Here is a 25534-nt window from a genome sequence, read left to right as displayed (position 1 = left end):
CATTATCAACAACAGTGGGACTGTTTTTACTTCCCATTAGTCCCACAGGACAGGTAAAGGAGTCTACCATTAAATTTATGAGACTCTTCAGTTCTTGTCTAATTGCCGATGTCCAGAGTCATACTCGTTAATAGCCTGCAACAGACAGAGCTCTTTGATACATACTGTACTTAATAATTGTGTTCTAACCCCAACTGAGCTAACCTTAAACACATTTGAAAATTCAGCATATTGAAAAACTAAATAGCAGGCCTTTATTTTCCGTCATTCTATTTCCAAAAGAACAGGAACACAGTGGATCTTGAATTTAGTTGGCCATCTTTAATGCAGTGTAGAGACTGTGTGTTCTGTGATGCACTGTTTTGTGTCTAGTGCTGTCAGGATAGGTTCCAGCACCCCGTAGCAATTCACTGGATTAGATGGCTTCAAACGTTACACCAAAGTGCACGTGTGCATTCCCTAAATATTGCGTGTGCACTGCGCGCGTCTCAGTAAAGCTGTTGTGTTATTGCTCATGACCATTGGTATTCGTCGATCGTAAAGCAATCTATAGCCTCAGTAGCAACTGATCTGTTCAAATTTAACAGACAAATTTGGATCAATGGCAGCTCAATGAACTGGAACATGCAATATGTATGAGTAGAAATCTGTCAGTTTGAGAAAATAAATGAACACAATCAACAACAGAATAATATATTACATTTGGAGTTGAATATTTCTGTCACATAATATTGAGGCAAAAAAAACCAAACTTACTAGCAAAGAAGAAGGTAGAAGACAGAGAGGGTGGTGGAATATAAAACAGATGAAAACCATCCAAATCCTTTGAAAAGGCTGAAGCGCAAAACGGGAACCGACCCTGGAGGAGATGCCAGCGCAGCACTACACACCCTTCGTCTCTCCCACTCTCACCGGCCAAATGTAGGGGTGCTAACTAACGGAACATACCGCTGTGACATTACTGGGGTGGGAGACATAAGTAGGGTGGCTCAATGTCAACATTAAATTAATCATTTTTGTATTGAATTTTCATTGGGTGGGCACTGGTCGCGTCCCTCTGCTTGTGATGTAGGGGTGAAACTGGACTAGAAGAAGAAACCCACTCAAAGAAGTCGCAATGAAGATGCAGAGAGTGAACTAACCAGTTCCTGAATCAGGATTCCAAGAGTTAACTACTGCGTTGAAGTACCCCTGTCGGTGCTAATGATACTTTGTGATCTCTCAGTGACTTACCAATTTATGCATTAGAATGCTATTAGCCTTTTAAACCACAAAAAATTCAAAATAACATGAATTATCTTTTTCTTGAAAAGTCCTGCCCAATTCAGGATTGCGGGACCGAAGCTTTAAAAATTGCGTGCTTAATTTGTGCCTTCTCTGACACATTCACAATTTGATTTTCTCAAATTCCCATCAAGTCCATCTATGCTGTTATGTAATTTTTTTATTACACTTACTAAAATAAAGTCCTGCAAGTGTGCCTGCAAATGTCACCTTGCAGCCTGACCCCAACATTTCAAAAGCTAACTGAAACAGGAGCTGAAGACTTCTGTTGGCCAGTGGGTGTCACTCTTTCACACAACGAAATTCACTGCCTCCCTCGGCAACGCACCTGTCATTAAGATCTCTCTCAAGACAAACTATATAGAAAGTATCCGTTCATGGACACTGGACCTGTAGGATATTTAGCTGTAATAAATACTAATAATCATCTCTGCAAAGCAGCCAGTCATAGCCCCACAGTGCAGAACATGACCACCTTTCAAACCCTCCTTATTTTAGATTTTAATCATCTGACTCGTTCATTGTCATATCTTTCCTCACATTTCCAAAACAACCCTTGCCCTTGTTACTTTGAAATTTTTTCTTGTTTGCTTTCTTCAGATCCAACAATGATTTGGGCTAACAGACACCCTCAGCACTTTGATTCCTTAGATGTACCACACCTTCAAAAAAGTATACAAGTTAAAATAGAATTTGATACTTCTACATACTGTAATTTGTCCATCCTAAGAGAAGAACAAAAAAATATTATAGAAAGTTAGTCGTTGAACAGCTAACTAAAGCTATACATCCATACAATGTGTTTTTGTCCATTAGAAGGGTAGCATGGAGGAGGACCGCCATATTGCTATTCTGTCAAGAACTGACTTGGAAGTTGCACAGATCCAATTCAGATGTCATCAGGAAGATAGTTTAGCTTTGTTTAGCATACGAGAAATATGAAGAACAAAGAAAGTCTCAAAATATATTGATTTACCATTTTATTCTGTCACAGTGACAAACGCGATCATTTGTTACTGCTGTTATTTTAATTTTTAATCTTCGGTTAAATGGACTAAACATGTATTCACTCTTTTCAAACATTAGGTCTTGGACTATTAGTTTCTTGAAAAGCTCAATGCAATATTATTGTGAGATTATAGCAGCAAGATATATATAGAATTTTAAACAAATTTTTGTAATCAATACATGATCATTTTTACAATCTAATGTAATTATATACTTAAATGAATTAATAACAATGGATTGTTAAAAGCATAAAGAAAAGGACTGATTGCTCTCTTTCTCGTGGGTGAGGGTCGATTTGATTCAAACCAGTTTTGATAAACTTGACTTGCATGTATGGAATGTTTTAATGATTTTAATAAAATAAAATGACTGAAGGTAACTAAAGGATTAAGTAAACGTGGCTTAAAACTTGGACACTTGAGGCTTTTGTCTCATCTCAAAGTAGCCACCAAGACAGTTGCTAAGGTTAAAATGAAGTAGACGAGTAATGAACACCGCTTAAAAAGCGAGGACAAACTAGTGAGAAAGCCCAAACATCCCTATTATGAAGCGGTGATAGGATCGATGGGAAACCTGTAGGACACCCCTATAAACTGGATAATGGAAGAATCGACATGTATACGAAGTTACTGGTGGTTGTAGTCGATTAGCTAAGAATGATAGAATTCTGCATATTAAGAGTCAGATGACGCGATGTATTAGATAAGGTAATGGTAATAGAAAAGTGTAAGAGGGAATGAATTGTTTTATTGCTTGGTCATTCAATGGACTGACTGAGACATATGTATATGCAAATAAAGCATCGTTCTGCGTTTTCATCTGGTCTCCTAGAATGATTTATTTGACTATGGAGGATGGTTTTTTCCACAACAGATGGCACACTGGTTAGAACAGCTGATTCACAGATGGACTGCTCTGCGTTCAAATCCCATATCTGGACACTTCGCTGGTGGACTTTGCAAGTTCTGTTTGCATGAGCATCGGGTATTCCAGTTTTCAACCCACAGATAAGAAAAATGGGTAATTGTGCATGAGCTGTTCCTGCAACGAACTGGTACACCATTCCCCAAGGCGGTCCTTGCCCCGGACGACACCAGGAGAATCTCCAGTCCCCCACAGCCGCTAAACTGGAGTGTGTCTGAGAATGTTATGTTACTGTATTACTTTCATGTAATGTACGAGTGGCCCAGAGACTAACCTGACATGTCTTCCAAAGTCTGGCAATATCTTTCGACAACTTTTACACCACAGCCCTTCGAGAAATAAAATGTTTGGTTTGGTTTTACTTTTTGAACGATGGGCTGCTCAGTTGAAGTCACAATGAAAGCAACAGCTACCATTGTAATTGATCAGATACGCTAAGAAGCACAGGCGGTGGCCAGAAAAGATTTGCCAAAAGATTGAAACAAATGAGTAAGCTATGAAATGTGCTAAAGAAAATAAAAATGTAAATAATCAGAGTCAAGCAGATTTTTCTTGGGTGCTGTTTTTACACAATGACATTGCAAATAAGCCTAAATCCTGCTACCTGACGGCCACATTGCTCGCAGGTTTTTAAGGCAGATCATTCTGTATTAACTGCACTTACAGTAAATTCTGTCTAAACCTACAGACACTTCACTGGTCACACCTACACCTTTATCATATCCAATCATTCATTCACACCAGAGTTTGCTCACTTTACAGAAATTTAACAAGCATGATGTTTTCTTGATTTTACCTTCTTAATTCTTTTGAAATGTTTTTGTCATGTGAGGGATGGTAGCTGATGATAACAACTGTTGACACAATATGGAAGTGGCTTGCTCTCTTCAGCACTAGTTACAATTAATGATTACTGCTTCTGATTAACCATCTTGTTTAATAACCTTTCTGGCACACATTCTGTAGGCAGAAAAACACAAGAATGCACTTTGTATTTTTCTCAATTTAGATACATTGGCATCTTTTTAATCTTAGGTGCAATTTGATTTTTCTGTAGAGTTTACTCTCTTAATGGTATTCAAATCATAATCATTAGAAACAGATGAAAATAAAAGGTTCATGTGGAGCAGCTATTGCATCACTGATCCATTAGCAAGTAGCAGACAAATAAGCAAGGCTTTTAAACATCAATAAGAGAAAAATACATAGTCATGCTTGCTATAAATTCTTATTAATATTGTGATAGAACCCAAGTGCGTCAGCGAACCCCAAACCCTTAAACACGATCACACCAAGTCCTAGGTTCAAATAATGAAAGGTTTATTATATAATTCCTCCACAAAGTTGCACAAGCATAAATAAACAAGTTTTCTCTCTCCACTATTCCTCTATTTATCACCGCACTGCCCCCCCCCCCCCCCCCCCGTATTCCACTCCAGTCCAGTGTTGCTCTTGGTCCTCCCAGCTCCGACTCGCCTGGATAAGGGAGTGCGGTCTCTTTTATTACAGACCCAGGAGTACTTCTGGTGCCAGGGCGATTGCCCAATGGAAGTACTTCCAGGTCACATGGAAGTCCCATAATTTGGGGAGCACAACTCCCTACAGAGCCCCCTTGCAGCACCCATGGTCCCCAGCAAGGCTGCATTGCCAGACTACATCTCCCAGCATTCTCTTTTGGTGCCCGAATGGGTGCCTTCATGGAGGACTGCTGCCATCTAATGTCTGGGGAGAGTAAAAAGCCCCCAGCAACATCTTCCCTCTTCAGTAGGCTGTCTGTCCATCCCTTCTGGTCTTTTCTTCCAGGTCTGATCCCCTTCTAATAACCCCCTGCTGGAATACCTGTCTGCCTACTAGGAACCTCCCATCCCTGTAAGGAACCACCCCCTCTTCTGGCAGCAATGCCAGTCCAGCACATGCGGCATCTACAACATATAAACCTTGATATGAGTTTTGGATTAAAATAATTTAAGTACACAAAATGAAATAACAACATGTTTAATATTAAAAGTAGGAACTGACTAGAATGAAAACTTCTAGCTATAGAGCTTCTCCAACACAAGGATTCAGCCATCCTGGGCCTCGATTCCCAGTTGTGGGACATTAAAGAATAATTTGCACCAGAAAAAATGTTGAGCAATTATAATATTGTTCAACTCAAAAGAAAATTTCTTAACACAGTAAAAGACATGGACATGGAAAGTGGAGCAAAACTAATAACTTTAGTTTTCATTGAACATAGTCTCATATATAACTGGAGAGAAAGATGACAGGCTGGCTAACAAACTGCCATCAGGACAATTAAGAATTTTAACCGAGACCCCCTTTGCACTTGGTATTAACAAGTACTTTGTATCAGGATTTTACCCTGATGGTGTTAAAAGGTGTCTGACGCCTTCTGTGAATAGACGAATCAACTTCATTGTACAGAGATATTATACCCAGACAGATAGTTAATTTGAATTACAGCTTGTGTTAAATATCTATTTCTAACCAACTCGGAATGTTGTCTTTAATCACAAGTCCATTTGCACTTTATTTTAATGTGGTCATGTGCTATTCAACCATGATCAGATTGCCAAAAATTCATGTTAATGGAATGTGTGAAGGTGGCTTCGCCTTGGTTTTTCTTCTTTTCACTTGTTTCCAGTGACCAGCATCTCTACATTTTTCTGATGCAAGTTTGAAAACGTGCCCTGCAATTAACCGACCTCGTATCATATCATCTTATATAATACGCTACCATGGCTGTCCATTTGTCTGTCTAGGATTTTAAATCACCTGTAGCTCGCAAACCGTTTGACTGACTGACCTGAAATTTCGTACACATATACTACGGGACATCTACTATTCACTTTCGGGGTGATGATTGACCTCCAAGGTTATTCCTCTTTTTATTTTAATTTTATTGTAGAATCAGTTCTTGACAGCAAGGCGGCCATGCGGCGCATGCATACGTGCGCCATCATCATCCCTCCCACCTTTGCCGTCACTTCCCCTACCTCTTCATATCTTAAATCATTCTTGAGGAAGATTGAAGACTTAAGTGCCAGCGCAAGTGAAAAATTAAAGAGAACATACTAAGTAATTGCAACACAAACACTGACTTAATCAGTTTTAACGTGAAAAGATGTCAACGAAAGAAAAGAAGAGCTGCTCAGGAAGCAGCAAGTGCATCATCCTCTGAGCAAACGAATGCTAAACGTACAGAGAAAGACTCTGAAAACTATGAATACACAAGTCAAGTTTATCGTGCAGTGCGCCGTTACTGGTCTTGAGATAATTCCTACGTATTTGCATGATGCAGCCTGGACATACTCCTGCTCTTGGCAGCCCTGGAATGAAAGAAGGGAGTTCAGAAAATAAAAAAAAATTATGATGGGTGTGGAATAAACATTTAGGGTGGCAAAAGGGGGAATAAAATTAAATCTACAGCAAAAGTAGTAGAATAGATTTTGCACCCTTTTCTTTGTTGCTGCTGAGAGGATAATTATTATTTTTACTCATCAAGGTTGCTGGCTATAACGAGTTCATGTTTCTTCTGTTATTAATGTGCTCTTGAGTTTACAGCAACAGTATTCAAGATGCCACTAAGGGGTCATAATGGATGCCTAATGGTTCTTGTTCACAGTACAGTATTCACAGTAATGTGTGTTTTGTTTCTTTTTTTACCTCAAATGCAACACAATTGATCAAAACCCTGCACCCCCTTCCATCTACTTTTTGTAGGCTTGTGTTCTTTTTTTTGTTTGTTTACGGATTTGAAAACCGTTCATTTTCCCAATGCACAGAGGGCCTGGCCAGCTCACTGAACAGCCATTGAAATGCAAAACGGCTACTGGATACTTGACATCATCCTTAACTTCACATTTTTACTCAACACTGACAGGATGTTTCTCGTTTAATTTCAAATGCAAGAGAACACAGCTGGAAGTAATCAATACCCAAATCTGCTGTTGCTCTTCAAACACAATTAAAAAGAGCACCATTAGACAACCCAAACGCCTTCACCAAAAGCTGACATCTTTGCTTTCTGAAGAGAAAATATTTCACCCAAGCAAAAAGAAAACGACTCATTATAAACAGACAAGGATAAGCTGCCAAGGCGATGATGTGTCTCCAGGTGGACATAAAGCAGTCTTTCTTTAATGAAACATACTGATGTTTCACCAGCTCAGCATAAACTGGAAAAAGGGTTCCCAAAAGGAGAGAAAAATATTGGGCAGACTGACATTTAACATGCAAAAGAACATTTCTGTGCTGTGTCAGCTCCTAGCTCAGCCTCGTGCTATGTCTCTCAATAAATGACGTGTCAATAATATGACCTTCACCTAGGACAGTCTGGCCCACATTTCACTTACAATTAATGTAATTATCAAGTAGTCATAGACCAGTTATAGTCTGACTGATAATGTGGCCATTTAAGGAACAGCAACGGTCACATCAGCAAACATGGGAAATGTTTGGGTCTTTTTTTTTTCAACCTTCAATTGAGAAAAATTAAAGGTGATTATGAAATCCATTTTTAATTTGATATACCAGTCTGCACTTTCATTCTTTCACATTCAGATCTAGAGATATCAATCAGTCAAAAAGGAATTAGAATCTTTTTCTGATATTTAAAAAACCAGAGATGCCCAACACTCCCCTACCTCCCAATATATAACTCCTCCTGCCAAACATATTCATGCTTGTTATTGTATGGAATAACAAGTTTCTTCACATAAAATGTCATGAAAGTACATTCAGGTAGTTGACAAGTTAAAACACTGGCCCACTGGTCACCAACTGTAGATCAATTGAATATTTACATCCTGGCACCATTTGATCACTATTGAGTGATCCTGCTATTTTGTGTGTTCATGTTTAGGGGGAGTGGGGGCAGGACAGCCACTTATGTAGTCATATCCACTAGGTGCAAATTAATTTGTATAGAAAGGGCACAGGGCCAAGCTCCTTGTGAACCTACAACAGGATTAAGGAAGTTAAGCTAATGAATGAATGGATGGATAGGTCAAATAAAAACAGTACTCTAGTGCATATGCATTCAAGGTTTATGCATACATACCTAGCAAAACCATGACTACACTCACAAGCCCATCCATTTATTTTCAGAACCGGATATGTTTGTCACAGAACTCTGGGGATTCAACATTTATCGTGATGGTTTAGGCCATGGCTGGATGCATTCACAGAAACCAGACTAATTTACATTAGCTAGTTAACCTAACTGGAAAGGTTGTGTGATGGAGGAGATCACAGAATCCAGAGAAACCTCATGAACACAAAAAAAAACCCCATCAACCTCATGAACAAAAGGACACTGTGCAAATAGTGACTGGATTTTGAAATTAATTTGGTCCCTGGAGAACTGAGGAAGCAAATATAACCTCTATACTACTGTGCCTTTGTGTACAGTAACCATTCTTACTTCTTTCAAACCATTCAGTTCAGTAAAACATCACTTGGCATCGACAGGTAGAAGGAATAAGCTAACCAACAGATTTAAAGCCAAATCAGAATAGGAAACATAAAAACACACCTGCAAGAGGGCAATATACTCATTTATCCCCAGTGTGGAACTAGATGGAAAATATATACCCATTGATGGGAAATACATATTAATATCAAAATATCATAAAAACACAATACAGCAGACTTTCCAGCCTAAAACAAACTTAGGCCTAGGCATTACTCCATTACAGGCTTCTGGGTGACCAACAGATATATTGTAAGCTCATCCTTGAAAGACAATCAAATATCCTAGACAAAAGCATTTAAAATAAATGGACAAATTTATCATTAAGAAAGCTTTCCAAAAGTAAACAAGTTCAACCATCCAACAAAAGGCAGACACTAAAAACAGATTTGGAACTAATTTTCCATAGCAGTTTGTTGACACACCGTAATGGACTTGCAAGCAAACACATTTTTTCAAGTCTATACAGTTGGCAGTGAAGAAATGCAAAAGGGCTTCCAGGGTCATAGCTCAAGGGCAAATGTTTGTTTTTCATTTATAACCCACTATATCTCATAAGAAGGAGAAGATGCAGAAGCAGATTCCCATTTTCGAGTCTTACTACACAACCATCATGCTTGTGAAGTGCCTTGTAATATTACAGAATTAAAATACATTTTGAGGATGAAGGTTGTGTTAGTGGTCAGGCAAGAGGTTCAAGATTGTAGTTTCAGTCTCTAGGTTGCAGCAACAGTGCCACTTAGTGGTGGTGAAGTCATTGGTGGTAGAAACAGAGATTTCAGTTTGAGAGACATTGCGGCAATCTCCGGGTCCTGTGACTCATACATTTTCACTAGCCGAGCAAATTTCAAAACACCTACAAAAAAATGAATAAATCATGAAAAGTGGAAAAGAAGATCAGCCATCCAGCACATATGACTCTCTTTAAATTCATAAATATAGTACTGCTAGTGGATGTTAATTCTATAAATAACATGGCAAAACAGAACTTCTTAAATCTAAAGATATAAAGAACAAGTTTGGTATTTTTCAAGTTATTTCTTCACAATCATGGTATATATTAATTTGCCACACAAAATTGCATTCCTTTTTACTTTCTTGTATACATAGTAAAATTTTGACCTTGTGATTTTGATGAATCTTGACGTTTTTAGACCTTCCGGAGTCCATTTTTGGAATTATGTCTGTGTGTGAACACAATAACTCGAAAACGCTTTGACCTAGGTCGATGAGATTTTGTACACCTACTTTATATCAAAAATAAGGAATCCCAGCAAATTTTGTTTGCCAGAAGTGGTACTTTAACTGAATAATTTCGTGAGTTTTCAAGTAAACTATGGTTATAATTCCAGATAGATGATTCAGATTTTGTACAGGTATTTATAATGATAAAAAGCAAACAGATAAGAAATTTGAGAAAAATGACTGACATAGAAGTAGTTTATTTAAACAAACTGTAATTAATTAAAAACTGTATTCAATATAACATATTCTTTCAATAACTATTATTAACTTTAATTTATACATCATCAGTTTAACAATAATGTGAAAACATTGAAGAGGCCATGTAAATATATAGATATAATGGGAACAGTAAGCTGCCATATCCCAGTCGTGTTCCTGGAAATAAATTTATTTTTATGATTTATTTTTTCCGCCATCATCATACTTAAATGTAGCTAAATGCAGTTTTACCTATAGCAATTTATTGCAACAAATATATAATACTAACACTTTTTCTATGTTTTTGACATTACATGTAATCAAGGTAATGCATATGTAATCATGAAAAAATTCCACCACCGTTTTTGACCTCCCAAAGAGCGAAAATATCATTTTAACATAAAGTTTGATTATAAACAGAGATAAATGATTGTGTATTGATATTATCAATTAGTTATGATGAGAAACAAAGACATATGATATTTGAGAAATATTGAGTAAGTGGAAGTGGTTCTGATGACCTTTTCCTTTATGTCAGTATACGAGAAAGTCGAGGGGAGCACACTCCCAATTTTTTAATATATAATTTAAAAAATACGTGGTCTGTTTTTGCACTTTCCAAACATGAAAAAAGGGCTAATCTCACCAAATACTTTGAAGCAGCAAAGAATTTGAAATAAGAAAATGAAAGGAAACTTGAAACAATTGTTTTATCACTGATTCCTGGAACTATTTTCCTTGAGGTAAGAATACACTTCTTGTTCACTTGTCTGCTCACAACTGCCATCGGGGTGTAGTCTAGACATAAATAAGGAAGCTGATCAGCACAAAGACATGTCTGTGGCAATTCTAAGAAAATGGCTCAAAAATGCACATATCTAGGATGCAAATATAATTTGAGAAAAAATGTGTTTACAGTTTTCTTTGACTTCCTATGGTAACCACCATACATTAAAGTTATGGCTCATGGCATTTAGGTTGGATTTAAGCACTTGAATGGAAGACCCACTGAAAGCAGACCTGTGGATGTGCAGTGATCATTTCACTAAAAAACACATGTTCCTGATTGTCCATTATGGAAGCCAAGTGCAGTTCCAAATATATGGTGAGTTGTTTCACTGCAGCAGCAACTGAAACAGGCTGAAATGGACAGCCATAAAACAAAAACAATGGCAATGTCTTTTACTAGCAAACTGAATACTGTATAGATGAGTAACTCTTATGTAGGGCAGCAAGGCAGAATAATCAGTACTACTGCCGTTTCACAGATCTTGCATCATGTGGGTTTGAATGGTGTGCCTGGTTGTTGTCTCTGTAAATAATAATCTCCAAACAGTCACTCTTATCTATCACACATCAATGTTAAGTAAGCATTCAACACTGCAGAAAGGTAACAAAGAAGGCTCATCCCACTGACACACGTCCAAGTTTTCTAGCAGTAGAGGCAGCAAGTCCCACATCCTTCAATAAAAACACTCTTCCAGATTGGCCATAACTTCACATTTTCCCACACGTTTCACCAATTGCCACTTGACCTTTGCATCACCATTCCTTCCAATTGCATTTTTTTTTTTGTCTCTCCAGTTTTGCCCTCCTCTACTCTTTCCTCTTGGAACTGTTGGATCTTTTCACCATTATATTCAGGCTTGAACAAATACAGTTTGGAGATAATGCTAACTGTATACTTGTTTTTGTAGTCACACATTTTGCCAATTTAAAATGATACCTTATTGGTCTAAATCCTGAAAGAAAACATACACAACAAAGTTGCTTCTTAAAGTGGTGTGTGCTGTATTCACAACACAAGTTAAAGGAAACCACAATGTTTATTGCAAAAAGACAGAAATTCATCAAGATGAGTTGCAGATCCGGTTTTCCATTGCTGCCACGCAAATTCAGTGTTTTGCGTTCAAATCCTGCACTTGGTCTCCAAGTGTGTGAAGTTTTTATATGCTCCCCACATCTCCAAATTCATGTGTGTTAGGTTAACTGGCCAGTTTAAACTGCCACTAGGTGAGTGGTTCCATAACAGACTGGCACCCCACCCACGGCTTTCCTGCTAGGATTGTTTGTACATGCTTATTAGGTTGAGCCGGATAAAGTAAGCGTGAGAATGTTACCTTTGCTTATTTTCCAATAGCTGCTATATCTCTTCTTGATACTATTACCATTTTGATCAAGTTAACCTTCCCAATTTTTGTCAATGTTACACCCGGCATCAGGAATTTGTTACTGTATATTCCAGTCAGCATCAGCAACATTTCTCTGCACCCCAACATAATGTGCTGAAATGGCATGGCAGGCTTATGACTAAAATGGTTTCTTTTGTTGTTGTTGCTTGAATTCATTAAGAAAACAACATTCAAATTAATTGAATTGAAAAAGAGGAAGTTACTGGCAATTTATTGAGCACACAATAAGCACTACTATTATACTCTGGTTAAAATGACCACTTATTCACTTACGGGAGTTATTTTATGCATTATAGTGTCTACAAGTAAGTATCACGCAAAAGACAGGAAGGAACCAGTGGAGGTCAGGCACACACCCACACACATTCGTACCAGGCAACAATTTCCAACTAATGATCTTTGGGAAGTGTTTTTTTTTTTTAAAAAAAAAAAAACACTGGAGTGTTGGGAAAACTTGCAAACTTCACACAAGCCTGGACAGGAAGCAAACCCACATCCCTTGAGTTCTGAGGGAGAAGTGTTGATAACTGCATGACTGTCACCCTGGGTAAATGTCGTGTTTAAACTGCAAAACTATGAAGACATCTACTGCCTTTCACAACAGTTTCACAGTTTATTGATTGCCATCAGCATTTTAGGCAAATTTAAAATTGTAATCATTTATGTAACTTTGCAATGGAGAAAGAAATTAATTGATAAGGAAAACCACTATATTCAGTCTTGTGAGGTCGTAGGTGTTCTCCATTTTCAAAAAAATAGATGGCCGAAAAATCATCATGGAAAGAACAGCTATAGCAGGAGCTTTCCTCCAAAAAATGATATATTATGTATATTATGTAGCAGATATCCATATACCTTCCCCTTCGTTGCTGAAGCCATACGACTTGATAACATCCTGCTGTATCTGGGTGGCCACTGGCAAAACAAACTGCAACATCTTCCCCATGTCATTACAGGCATTGTCTCGTGCCTCCTGGAGACGGGCAGAATTCTCTGGGGAGCCAAAGGCTTTGATCACTTCTGCCAGAACAACTAGAAAAAGAAAAGATGTGAAAATAAAAATAAACAAAATGCACACATAAATGTAAACCTAGTTGTTTGTGCTCCAATGCTGCACAAGAGACACTGACAAACTAAATGTGAAAATATTAAAATACATCTTCAAAGCCTGAAATTTTCTGCATGACTGCAGGTATGTGGTACAAGGTAATTCCTGCTAATTGTAACTTTTAATGAGCAAATTCCCCGCACATATTTATCTGATAAGCAACCTTTTTTGCTTGTTGCAAGAATATTCAATGTCTTTTTAAAATTACTACTTTATAATTGTACCTGATTTATTTCTTATGAATTACTATAGTTTTTCATTGTGTATATTTTGTTCAGTTCATGCGCATAGGATGTTAGTTACCTGATGCAGTTGCTCTTGACTGGAGTATGGAGCTGCAAAATTTGGATGTTCAACAGGAATCATAGATGTAGTGAGTGATGCCCTTTGTTTAATCTAAGCTTTGGACTAAAACTTTGTAAAACTAGAGGCTATAAATGGGCTTAAGGTAAGCCATGTACTAAAATAAAATAAAAAAAAAAAATCCAGAAATTGACTCAAATCGTTTGTGAATTCGTATTCAGTTTCACTCCTTTTTGTTTGACGAACGAACTGCTGACATTTTGTAGCTTCATTGAGACACGTAATCATCATTTGTTAAAATGTTTGAGTTGTTCACTACCTTTAAACCTGAATCTGAAAGTAAATACAGTGACACACAGAAACAAACAATAAAGAATGCTCAAGGGTAACTTTCAAGAAAATCAGTGATAGATATTCCCATAGCTAAGGTAGCCACCTTACTCTGAAAAGGAAGACATTTCAGCAGTAAAATAAGGACTTTTTAAGATGCCTTTCCCTATGATAACACAATTCACCTTTAATTTCTTTTATGGTCTTTTAGAAATGTCCTTTGGTTTTAGCAACAGTTCAGGTTAATCTCAAAGGAAATGTGTAAACTAACAATAATCCTAGTCATTCTTAAACCCACTTAATCCAGTTCAGAGGAGCAGGATGCAACTGCCTATCCTGGTGACACAGGACAGAATGCAGGAAAAGGGCATGGTCAGGGTACCAGTTTATCACAGGCTTCACTTACACACATACTCACACTTGCACTGGAACCATTTAACCCAACCCACATTACTTTGAGAACATAGGAGGATAACTGAAGTACCCAGAAGAGCAGCACAGAAACACATAGAGAACATTTAAAACTCCATGTAGACAATAAGGTGCTGGATTTTAGCAAGGAATGCTGGATCTGTAAAGTGGCAGTCCTAATTATTATGCACTACAGTTCCACCTAAGCTACGAATATATAAACTATATTTCAACTAAATATCTCAAATCTCTTAAATTAATTTTCTTAAGTTTTGAGAAAAGGATAACTCTGACCCCCATTAATGGATGAACCCCAACTTCCTTCTGATCATTTTGCTGAAGACTTCTATTGTTTAACATTTTATCATAAGGGTATAATTTCCAACACAAAATATAGTCCAAAAATTTCCTAAAAAAAAAAAAAAACATCAGGGTTTTTCAGGCCTACAGGGCCAACAATAGGAGGGAATCCCACAATGCTCTATGTCTTGTATAACTAGACATCAAGATGAGCCAATCAGTATCGTATGTAAGGGTTTTCTCATACTGGTAAGTCAGGACACAACAGACCAGGGGTCACCAACTCCAGTCCTGGAGAGCTACTCTGGCTGCAGGTTTTCATTCTAACCCTTTTTTTAATTAGTGACCAGATTTTGCTGCTAATTAACTCTTTGCCTTGATTTCAATTGATGCACAATTTAAGACTCTGGGCCCTTAATTATTTCTTTTTTCCTTAATTAGCAACCAAACAATCACAAAATGAACCAACACACAAACAACAACCTGCGTCCATCACACAATAACTGAAAATAAAGAAAGGTGAAAGCCTCAGTAATGTTGATCTGCTCAGGTCCACAAAACATTTTGACATCGCTCCTAAAAAAGAAAATCAACAGTTTTGGAAATGTCTGCCATGGCAGAATGAGCACCATTGGAATTAAATAACGGGGTTAATTAGCAACGAGAATTTGCTTCAGATTAAGCAACTGAATGAAGTGAAGTTGGTTGGAGTTTGAGGCCCCAATTTAGTTGGTCATCTGTTGGCTCACTTCACATCAAATTTATGTTTAGGTGCTGTTTAAGGAAAAAAGAATCAATTCTGCGGTTAGAGTCTCAAGAAAAGCCAATTAAAATAAAGGGAAATAGTTAATTAGAAGCAAACACTGGTCACTAATTAAGAAATAATTTAGAATGAAAACCTGCAGCCACAAGTAGCTCTCCAGGACTGGAGCTGGATACCCCTGCAATAGACAAATAAAAACAAGTTCGTAAATAACTTATGAATGCAAAAAAATGCTTCATTTAAGAACACAATTTCAAATGGCCAATTAATATACCAAGACTATGAACAAATAACTTTGAAAATACCTAACTTATCCTTTAATGGCAGCCATTGTGTCCACCACCTCCCCTGGCCTCTAACTCTGCACTTTGGCACAACATATTTCTGAGAATACTAAGTAATATTTTAAGCATCATATTCAGAAAAAATATTTTAAAAAACTTTAAATTTATTGTGTAGTAGAGAAGACCAAAAAATACTGCCATAATTTCATGGCCTAGGCAGTGATGCATGCTACCTGGATAAGGACTACAACCGGCTATGCAAATGGACATAGTGCCCAGACAAGGTGAATTGCAAACTAGTTACATTGGCTTAGTTCATGCCTTGCACCCAGTGAGCCAGGATAGTCACCAGCTCATTATCACACTGATCTTGACAAATATGTTTTTAAAAAATCTGATGGATTCTTTACCATAATAAAGAATTGCTAGAATAATGCTTGTATAACTAAACTGGATTCTAAACCTCATATAGCACCTAAAACGACTGGGCCTATTCACTGTGTCTCGTTTTTTCTTTCCTAAGATGAGTGGGTCCACCTCTATTTGATAGGGAAGAACTTCAAGCCGGGGCGCCAACCCACTGCAGGGAACGCCCACAGTAATTTCTGCCAATCAGATGAATTAGATGACCTGTAGAAAACAAAGTGAAGTAACGGACAGGTCGAATCTGGAGGTGACGGAGTGTTACGGGGGTATTATTATCATTTATGAAATATTTAAAATTACCATACTATGTTATTTATGAAATAACTAAAACCGAAATAATATTCTGTATTAGATCAAAACACAATGCACCTAGCATTTTATTGTCAGCGACGGAAACTTCCCTTTTCATCTATTCTGATTAAAAAGGACTTTTGGCGCTTTATAACAGGCTGAATATGCGTTCAGCTCTAAACAGAAGTCCAAACAGATAGTAAAAAGTAGCGGAAATGTGTCCATTTTAAGTACTGGATTTTGGATAAGGGAAAAACAAGGCACCCTAAAGTCGTTACAGGTTTGTGCTCCACGATTCATCCATGGGCTTTTTTTTTTTCCTAAGAAAATTCCTTATGTACATTAGGAGTTTTCTGGGACGTTAGCTTTCAGATAGCAGCCAGTGCCTAAATTTAACTAGGTGAACATTGCCAAAGTCACAAGAACCGTAGTGCGACACTACAAAAGATTCTTTTCTCCTACGAGTGTGATTGTATTTTTTTTAATCTCTTCATTGCACTATGCAAGAAAATGTGTAAAGCTATTCTTCTGATTAATCAAAACTGTGTGGTCTTCCTACATATGGGGCGTTTCTGGACAAAATGCATAACAGGCACGAACAAGTTGTAGCAAATGCGGCTCCACTCACCCTTCGTCTGCTCAATAGTTAGAAGCCCAGGCTGAGACTGGGCCGCCGCCATCGTGGTCTCGTCACTCTCCTCACAAGCCGTTTCGTACCGAACATGCGCCCTAAAGGGCGAATAGAAGAAATGCGAATTTTTAGAAGGTTGACAATTTCCTGAGGAGCATCAGCAATAACCCGTGAAATCCCGGCGTTAATGGCAGCAAGCGGAAGTTGTTATTTACATCTCCATAACTTCCTAGACAAACGAGATGGATCTTGCCGTATATTCCGCGCAGCGCCCTCTGTCGTACAGACGGTGTTATAGCTGACAAAGGAACGATTGTCCGTAGCCTCCACCTTTCAATTGACTCCAATGGAAGCCAATAGAGTCTACATACCGATTTCCAGTGCGCTGCCCGGTTACATTGTGATTAAGACTTGGGCCATGAGAGGGTCATTTGACTCAAATAATGACGGCTGACCTACATGGAGCTCCATGCTGCAGAGATGCAGTATTTAAAAAACTTGTGGCACAGGGTCCTTAACTCAGTCTGTTCTTGCTTAGGAGCTATCCTAACATTATGAATTTCAGGGCAGAGAAGCCTATTCAGGTATACTTACTAACCATTTATTCAACCCACTTATGTCTGTCTTTATTTATTTTTTCTTTTTTTCAATCCTTATATTGTAAATAAACAAAACTATGATATAAAATTTTAAGCCTTGGAAAACCCACTTAATCCAACTATAGAGATGAATTAGAGGGAAACTAGGGTGGCAGGGACTATCCTGAATTGGAAGGCAATAAAGAAAAAGATTAGACTTTAAAATATACATAATAATGAAACAATAGACAATTTAATGATTAAAAAAAGAAATACATATAGAAAACACTGATAGTACTTTGAAGGAAAATAATTAAATATAATCTGTTGAATGCTTCTGCCACTTGAAATGCATTATAAACTTGAAAAGTTTCAGAAATCTAAGATATCTAACAACATTTTTTTAATCTTGTTTAACTGCAAAGACTAAAACTGTTAAGTTTAAATTTAGTAGGGCGAATGTTGAGCAGATGTGTCAAAGTCTTAAAAGAATAAACTGGGATGAGCTTTAACATGAGGAGACAGTTGAGGAGCAAAGGAAGATGTTTAAAAAGGTTTTGCATATAATACAGGATAAGTTCATTCCAAAAATTTGGAATTGGTAAGAATTTTTTAAAAAGGCTCTGTTATGGGTAAATAAAGAGATGTAAAAAGGTGTGCAACACTAATAGCTGCCAGTGCTAAATAGCAAGCCATATGAAGGTATAACAGAAACCCAGCCACAGGGGATGCACAAACCAGTGTGTCTCTTCATGCTGGTCCCAAGCCTGGATAAATGGGGAGGGTTACGTCAGGAAGGGCATCCGGTGTAAAATTTTGCCAAATCAATATGCGGACAACAACACAAATTTCCATACCGGATCGGTTGAGCCCTGGGTTAACAACGACCGCCACCAGTACTGTTAGCCAACAGGGTGCTGGCGGAAATTGGGCTACTGTTGGCCGAAGAAGGGGGAGACGTGTCCGGAGGCAGGAGGAGAGGAGGAAAGTAAAGAGAGTGGAACTGAGGGTAGGAACTTTGTTGGCAGTATGACTGGTAAGGGGAGAGCGTTAGCAGACATGATGGAGAGAAGGAAGGTTGATATATTGTGCGTGCAAGAGACTAAATGGAAGGGGAGTAAGGCCAGGTGGAGCGGAGATGGATTCAAATTGTTCTATCATGGTGTGGATGGGAGGAGAAATGGGGTAGGAGTTATTCTGAAGGAACAGTATGTCAAGAGTGTTTTGGAGGTGAAAAGAGTGTCAGGCAGAGTAATGATTATGAAGCTGGAAATTGGAGGTGTGATGATGAATGTTGTTAGTGCATATGCACTGCAAGTTGGGTGTGCAATGGGTGAGAAAGAAGATTTTTGGAGTGAGTTGGATGAAGTGATGAACAGCGTACCCAAGGGACAGAAAGTGGTGATTGGAGTGGATTTCAATGGGCATGTTGGTGAAGGGAACAGTGGAGACGAGGAGGTGATGGGTAGGTATGGTGTCAAGGAGAGGAATGATGAAGGTCACAGGATAGTGGATTTTGCCAAAAGGATGGACAGGGCTGTGGTGAATATGTATTTTAAGAAGAGGGAGGAACATAGGGTTTACGTACAAGAGTGGAGGAAGATACACACAGGTAGACTACATCCTATGCAGAACAGTTGATCTGAAGGAGATTGAAGACTGTAAAGTGGTGGCAGGGGAAAGTGTAGTTAAGCAGCATAGGATGGTGGTCTGTAGGATGACGTTGGAGATCAAGAAGAGGAAGAGAGTGAGGGCAGAGCCAAGGATCAAATGGTGGAAGTTGAAAAAGGAAGACTGCAAGGTTGAGTTTAGGGAGGAGGTGAGACAGGCACTGGGTGGCAGTGAAGAGTTACCAGACAGCTGGGAAACTACAGCAGATGTAGTAAGGGTGACAGCAAGAAGGGTGCTTGGCGTGACATCTGGAAAGAGGAAGGAGGAAACCTGGTGGTGGAATGAGGAAGTACAGGAGAGAATACAGAGGAAGAGGATGGCAAAGAAGAAGTGGGATAGTCATAGAGATGCAGAAAGTAGACAAGAGTACAAGGAGATAAGGCATAAGGTGAAGAGAGAGGTGGTGAAGGCTAAAGAAAAGGCGTATGATGAGTTGTATGAGAGGTTGGACACTAAGGAGGGAGAAAAGGACCTGTACCAAATGGCTAGACAGAGGGACCGAGCTGGGAAAGATGTGCAGCAGGTTAGGGTGATAAAGAACAAAGATGGAAACGTACTCACAAGCGAGGAGAGTGTGTTGAGCAGATGGAAAGAGTACTTTGAGAGGCTGATTAATGAAGAGAACAAGAGAGTGAAGAGGTTGGATGATGTGGACATAGCGAATCAGGAAGTGCAGTGGATTAGCAAGGAGGAAGTAAGGACAGCTATGAAGAGGATGAAAAATGGAAAGGCCGTTGGTCCAGATGACATACCTATGGAAGAATGGAGGTGTTTAGGAGCGATGGCAGTGGAGTTTTTAACCAGATTGTTTAATGGAATCTTAGAAAGTGAGAAGATGCCTGAGGAGTGGAGAAGAAGTGTACTGGTGCCGATATTTAAGAATATTTAAGAATAAGGGGGATGTGCAGGACTGCAGTAACTACAGGGGAATAAAATTGATGAGCCACAGCCTGAAGTTATGGGAAAGAGTAGTGGAAGCTTGGTTAAGAAGTGAGGTGATGATTAGTGAGCAGCAGTATGGTTTCATGCCAAGAAAGAGCACCACAGATGCAATGTTTGCTCTGAGGATGTTGACGGAGAAGTTTAGAGAAGGCCAGAAGGAGTTGCATTGCGTCTTTGTGGACCTGGAGAAAGCATATGACAGGGTGCCTCGAGAGGAGCTGTGGTATTGTATGAGGAAGTCGGGAGTGGCAGAGAAGTACGAAAGAGTTGTACAGGATATGTAGAGGGAAGTGTGACTGTGGTGAGGTCTGCAGTAGGAGTGACGGATGCATTCAAGGTGGAGGTGGGATTACATCAGGGATCGGCTCTGAGCCCTTTCTTATTTGCAATGGTGATGGATAGGTTGACAGATGAGATTAGACAGGAGTCCCCGTGGACTATGATGTTTGCTGATGACACTGTGATCTGTAGCGATAGTAGGGAGCAGGTTGAGGAGACCCTGGAAAGTTGGAGATATGCTCTAGAGAGGAGAGTAATGAACGCCAGTAGGAACAAGACAGAATATATGTGTGTAAATGAGAGGGAGGTCAGTGGAATAGTGAGGCTGCAGGGAGTAGAGTTGGTGAAGGTGGATGAGTTTAAATACTTGAGTCAAAAATACAGAGTAATGGGGATTGTGGAAGAGAGGAGAAAAAGAGAGTGCAGGCAAGGTGGAATGGGTGGAGAAGAGTGTCAGGAGTAATTTGTGACAGACGGGTATCAGCAAAAGTGAAAGGGTTACAGGACGGTAGTGAGACCAGCTATGTTATATGGGTTGGAGACGGTGGCACTGACCAGAAAGCAGGAGACAGAGCTGGAGTTAGCAGAGTTAAAGATGCTAAGATTTGCACTGGGTGTGACGAGGATGGATAGGATTAGAAATTAGTACATTAGAGGGTCAGCTCAAGTTGGACGGTTGGGAGACAAAGTCAGAGAGGCGAGATTGCGTTGGTTTGGACATGTGCAGAGGAGAGATGCTGGGTATATTGGGAGAAGGATGCTAAGGATAGAGCTGCAAGGGAAGAGGAAAAGAGGAAGGCCTAAGAGAAGGTTTATGAATGTGGTGAGAGAGGACATGCAGGTGATGGGTGTAACAGAACAAGATGCAGAGGGCAGAAAGATATGGAAGAAGATGATCCGCTGTGGCAACCCCTAACAGGAGCAGCCGAAAGAAGAAGAAGAAGATGAAGGCATAACAGTATGCATCAAGAAGGACATTAGGGAAGATAATAGGCAGTTTGAGAGATATATTGCAGATAAGGCAAAAGACAACCAGAAGAGATCATTTCATCCATCCATCCATCCATTTTCCAACCCGCTGAATCCGAACACAGGGTCACGGGGGTCTGCTGGAGCCAATCCCAGCCAACACAGGGCACAAGGCAGGGAACCAATCCCGGGCAGGGTGCCAACCCACCGCAGGACACACACAAACACACCCACACACCAAGCACACACTAGGGCCAATTTAGAAGAGATCATTTCAGTATTTCAGTATTAAAAGAACAGTCAAGAAGGAGGTGAAGCCTATCAGGAATAGTAAGAGAAAATACAAATATACAGACAGCGAAATGGGAAATGCTGTACACTTTCAATTCTTTTGAAGAATTAATGGGTGAGGAAGTAGATAGCCTCCCATTAGTAACAGTGAATGACATACTGAATGATTTTGAAATTGTAGAGAGAAAAGTACTGTCTAAATTAAATAAACTGAAATGTAACAAATCACCAGAACCACATAATACTTGTCCTCAAGTGCTTAAGGAGGTTAGCGAATACTTATCTAAACCCTTAACGCATATTTTTCGAAAGTCACTGTGCACTGGGGAAGTTTCTAAGGACTGGAAAATTGCTAATATTATCCAGTTATATAAAAAGGGTGATCAGGCAGATCCAGGTAATTATAGGCCATTTAGCTTAAGGTACATCATAGGTAAATTAATAGAAGAAATTGTTAAGATTGAGCAGCACATAGGAAGGAATCAGAATTGGTGGATGTTAAAAGTGGTGTCCCACAGGGGGCAGTGCTAGGGCTGCTCCTATTTTTAATATATAGAAATGATCTATATAGGAATATAAGTAACAAGCTAGATGGACTGGAGTATAATCTTGAATCCGGTGACTCATTACAGAGTTATTAGAATAGTATACAGGCTTGGGCAGATTTGTGGCAGATGAAATTTAATTTAAGAAAATGTAAAGTATTACACATAGGAAATAAAAATGGTAGGTTTCAAAACACAATGGGATGTCTGAAAATTGAAAGCACTTCTTATGAGAAGGGTTTAGGAGTCATAGTGGACTCATCACCATCAAAGAGTGTTCAGAAGCCATTAAGAAGGCTAACAGAATGTCTAGGTATATAACATGATGTGCGGAGTACAAGTCCAAGGAGGTTATGCTTAAGCTTTATAACACACTGGTGATGCCTCACCACAGAAGTACTAGAAAAAGTCCAGAGAAGAGTGACTAGGCTGATTCCAGGGCTGCATTGAATGAGCTATAAGTAGAACCTTTTCAGCTTAAACGAAAGGGGATTATGAGGAGACATGATTGAAGTGTTTAAAATGATGAAACTAATCAGTACAGTGGATTGAGACTGTTATTTTAAAGAGTTCATAAAGAACTCGAGGACATAATCAAGGACAGATTAAGACCTTTAGATGCCCTAAGCACTTAAAAGATTTTGGTGCTCCCATATATATGAGCTGCACTCACTCTCAGTAGATGATTGAATGGGACAGCCGGCATGACCAAGACAAGAACGATCATGTGAGCCTCGGTGGACTGTGTAGCAGTTACCAGATTCAAATTCTGTCATGATCCAAAGATTCATATATATCATTAACCTCTATTATTGCTATTTTTATTACTGTATATACAGTGGTGTGAAAAACTATTTGCCCCCTTCCTGATTTCTTATTCTTTTGCATGTTTGTCACACAAAATGTTTCTGATCATCAAACACATTTAACCATTAGTCAAATATAACACAAGTAAACACAAAATGCAGTTTGTAAATGGTGGTTTTTATTATTTAGGGAGAAAAAAAAATCCAAACCTACATGGCCCTATGTGAAAAAGTAATTGCCCCCTGAACCTAATAACTGGTTGGGCCACCCTTAGCAGCAATAACTGCAATCAAGCGTTTGCGATAACTTGCAATGAGTCTTTTACAGCGCTCTGGAGGAATTTTGGCCCACTCATCTTTGCAAAATTGTTGTAATTCAGCTTTATTTGAGGGTTTTCTAGCATGAACCGCCTTTTTAAGGTCATGCCATAGCATCTCAATTGGATTCAGGTCAGGACTTTGACTAGGCCACTCCAAAGTCTTCATTTTGTTTTTTTTTCAGCCATTCAGAGGTGGATTTGCTGGTGTGTTTTGGGTCATTGTCCTGTTGCAGCACCCAAGATCGCTTCAGCTTGAGTTGAGGAACAGATGGCCGGACATTCTCCTTCAGGATTTTTTGGTAGACAGTAGAATTCATGGTTCCATCTATCACAGCAAGCCTTCCAGATCCTGAAGCAGCAAAACAACCCCAGACCATCACACTACCACCACCATATTTTACTGTTGGTATGATGTTCTTCTGAAATGCTGTGTTCCTTTTACGCCAGATGTAACGGGACATTTGCCTTCCAAAAAGTTCAACTTTTGTCTCATCAGTCCACAAGGTATTTTCCCAAAAGTCTTGGCAATCATTGAGATGTTTCTTAGCAAAATTGAGACGAGCCCTAATGTTCTTTTTGCTTAACAGTGGTTTGCGTCTTGGAAATCTGCCATGCAGGCCGTTTTTGCCCAGTCTCTTTCTTATGGTGGAGTCGTGAACACTGACCTTAATTGAGGCAAGTGAGGCCTGCAGTTCTTTAGACGTTGTCCTGGGGTCTTTTGTGACCTCTCGGATGAGTCGTCTCTGCGCTCTTGGGGTAATTTTGGTCGGCCGGCCACTCCTGGGAAGGTTCACCACTGTTCCATGTTTTTGCCATTTGTGGATAATGGCTCTCACTGTGGTTCGCTGGAGTCCCAAAGCTTTAGAAATGGCTTTATAACCTTTACCAGACTGATAGATCTCAATTACTTCTGTTCTCATTTGTTCCTGAATTTCTTTGGATCTTGGCATGATGTCTAGCTTTTGAGGTGCTTTTGGTCTACTTCTCTGTGTCAGGCAGCTCCTATTTAAGTGATTTCTTGATTGAAACAGGTGTGGCAGTAATCAGGCCTGGGGGTGGCTACGGAAATTGAACTTAGGTGTGATACACCACAGTTAGGTTATTTTTTAACAAGGGGGCAATTACTTTTTCACACAGGGCCATGTAGGTTTGGATTTTTTTTCTCCCTAAATAATAAAAACCATCATTTAAAAACTGCATTTTGTGTTTACTTGTGTTATATTTGACTAATGGTTAAATGTGTTTGATGATCAGAAACATTTTGTGTGACAAACATGCAAAAGAATAAGAAATCAGGAAGGGGGCAAATAGTTTTTCACACCACTGTATATATATATATATATATGTATAGCAGTAGAGTGTTGTACCGTGTTAGCCATAGATTGATACAGGAGAAAGTAGGGTGAAATTATACCTTTTATTGGCTAACAAATGCAAGCTTTCGAGGCAGCTAAGGCCTCTTCATCAGGCAAGATGTAACAAGGTGTAAACACCTTGCCTGATGAAGGGGTCTTAGCTGCCTCAAAAGCTTGCAATTGTAATCTATTTAGTTAGCCAATAAAAGGTGTCATTTCACCCTACTTTCTCCTGTGTATATATATATATATATATATGTATGTCATTTCTTCTTTTAATATAGAAGCCTCTTTTTTGGGAACCTGGTCCAGTTGCACCAGTTTTGCACCATATGGTTCATGGTGAATCCACCAATGGAAAATTTCTGTGGGGTCCCCCTTCCCTTGATTCCCTTAGCATGTGCTTATTTTACTTAATGGTTATTTCAGTCCTGGATAATTTCTTAAGGGTAAACTTTGCATAAACATTAGGAAGTTTTTTGTTACACATAGAACGATAGACACATGAAAAAAGCTAACAAGTAGTGTTATAGACAAGTCAAGTCAAGTTGGGGAGCACCCACTACATGTCGAAACAGCTTGGGATCCCGGTTGGCAACCCCCC

General features: G+C 39.0%; 1 protein-coding gene across 1 annotated transcript; it reads right to left on the bottom strand.

Moving 5' to 3' along the window:
- Positions 1-6748: 6748 nt before the first annotated feature.
- grcc10 (gene rich cluster, C10 gene) lies at positions 6749-17395 on the bottom strand. Its single transcript, XM_028801838.2, has 3 exons — positions 17172-17395; positions 13183-13359; positions 6749-9548 (listed from the first exon to the last, which is right to left on the bottom strand). The coding sequence occupies exons 1-3, from the start codon at positions 17221-17223 to the stop codon at positions 9409-9411; spliced, it is 369 nt and encodes a 122-aa protein (XP_028657671.1). The 5' UTR covers positions 17224-17395; the 3' UTR covers positions 6749-9408.
- Between the last annotated feature and the right edge of the window lie 8139 nt (positions 17396-25534).

Source organism: Erpetoichthys calabaricus, chromosome 1, assembly GCF_900747795.2.
Source record: "Erpetoichthys calabaricus chromosome 1, fErpCal1.3, whole genome shotgun sequence".
In the NCBI taxonomy this organism is placed as follows: domain Eukaryota; kingdom Metazoa; phylum Chordata; class Cladistia; order Polypteriformes; family Polypteridae; genus Erpetoichthys; species Erpetoichthys calabaricus.
Note: the sequence above shows the minus strand (reverse complement) of the source record. Positions and strands in the feature narration are given on the sequence as shown.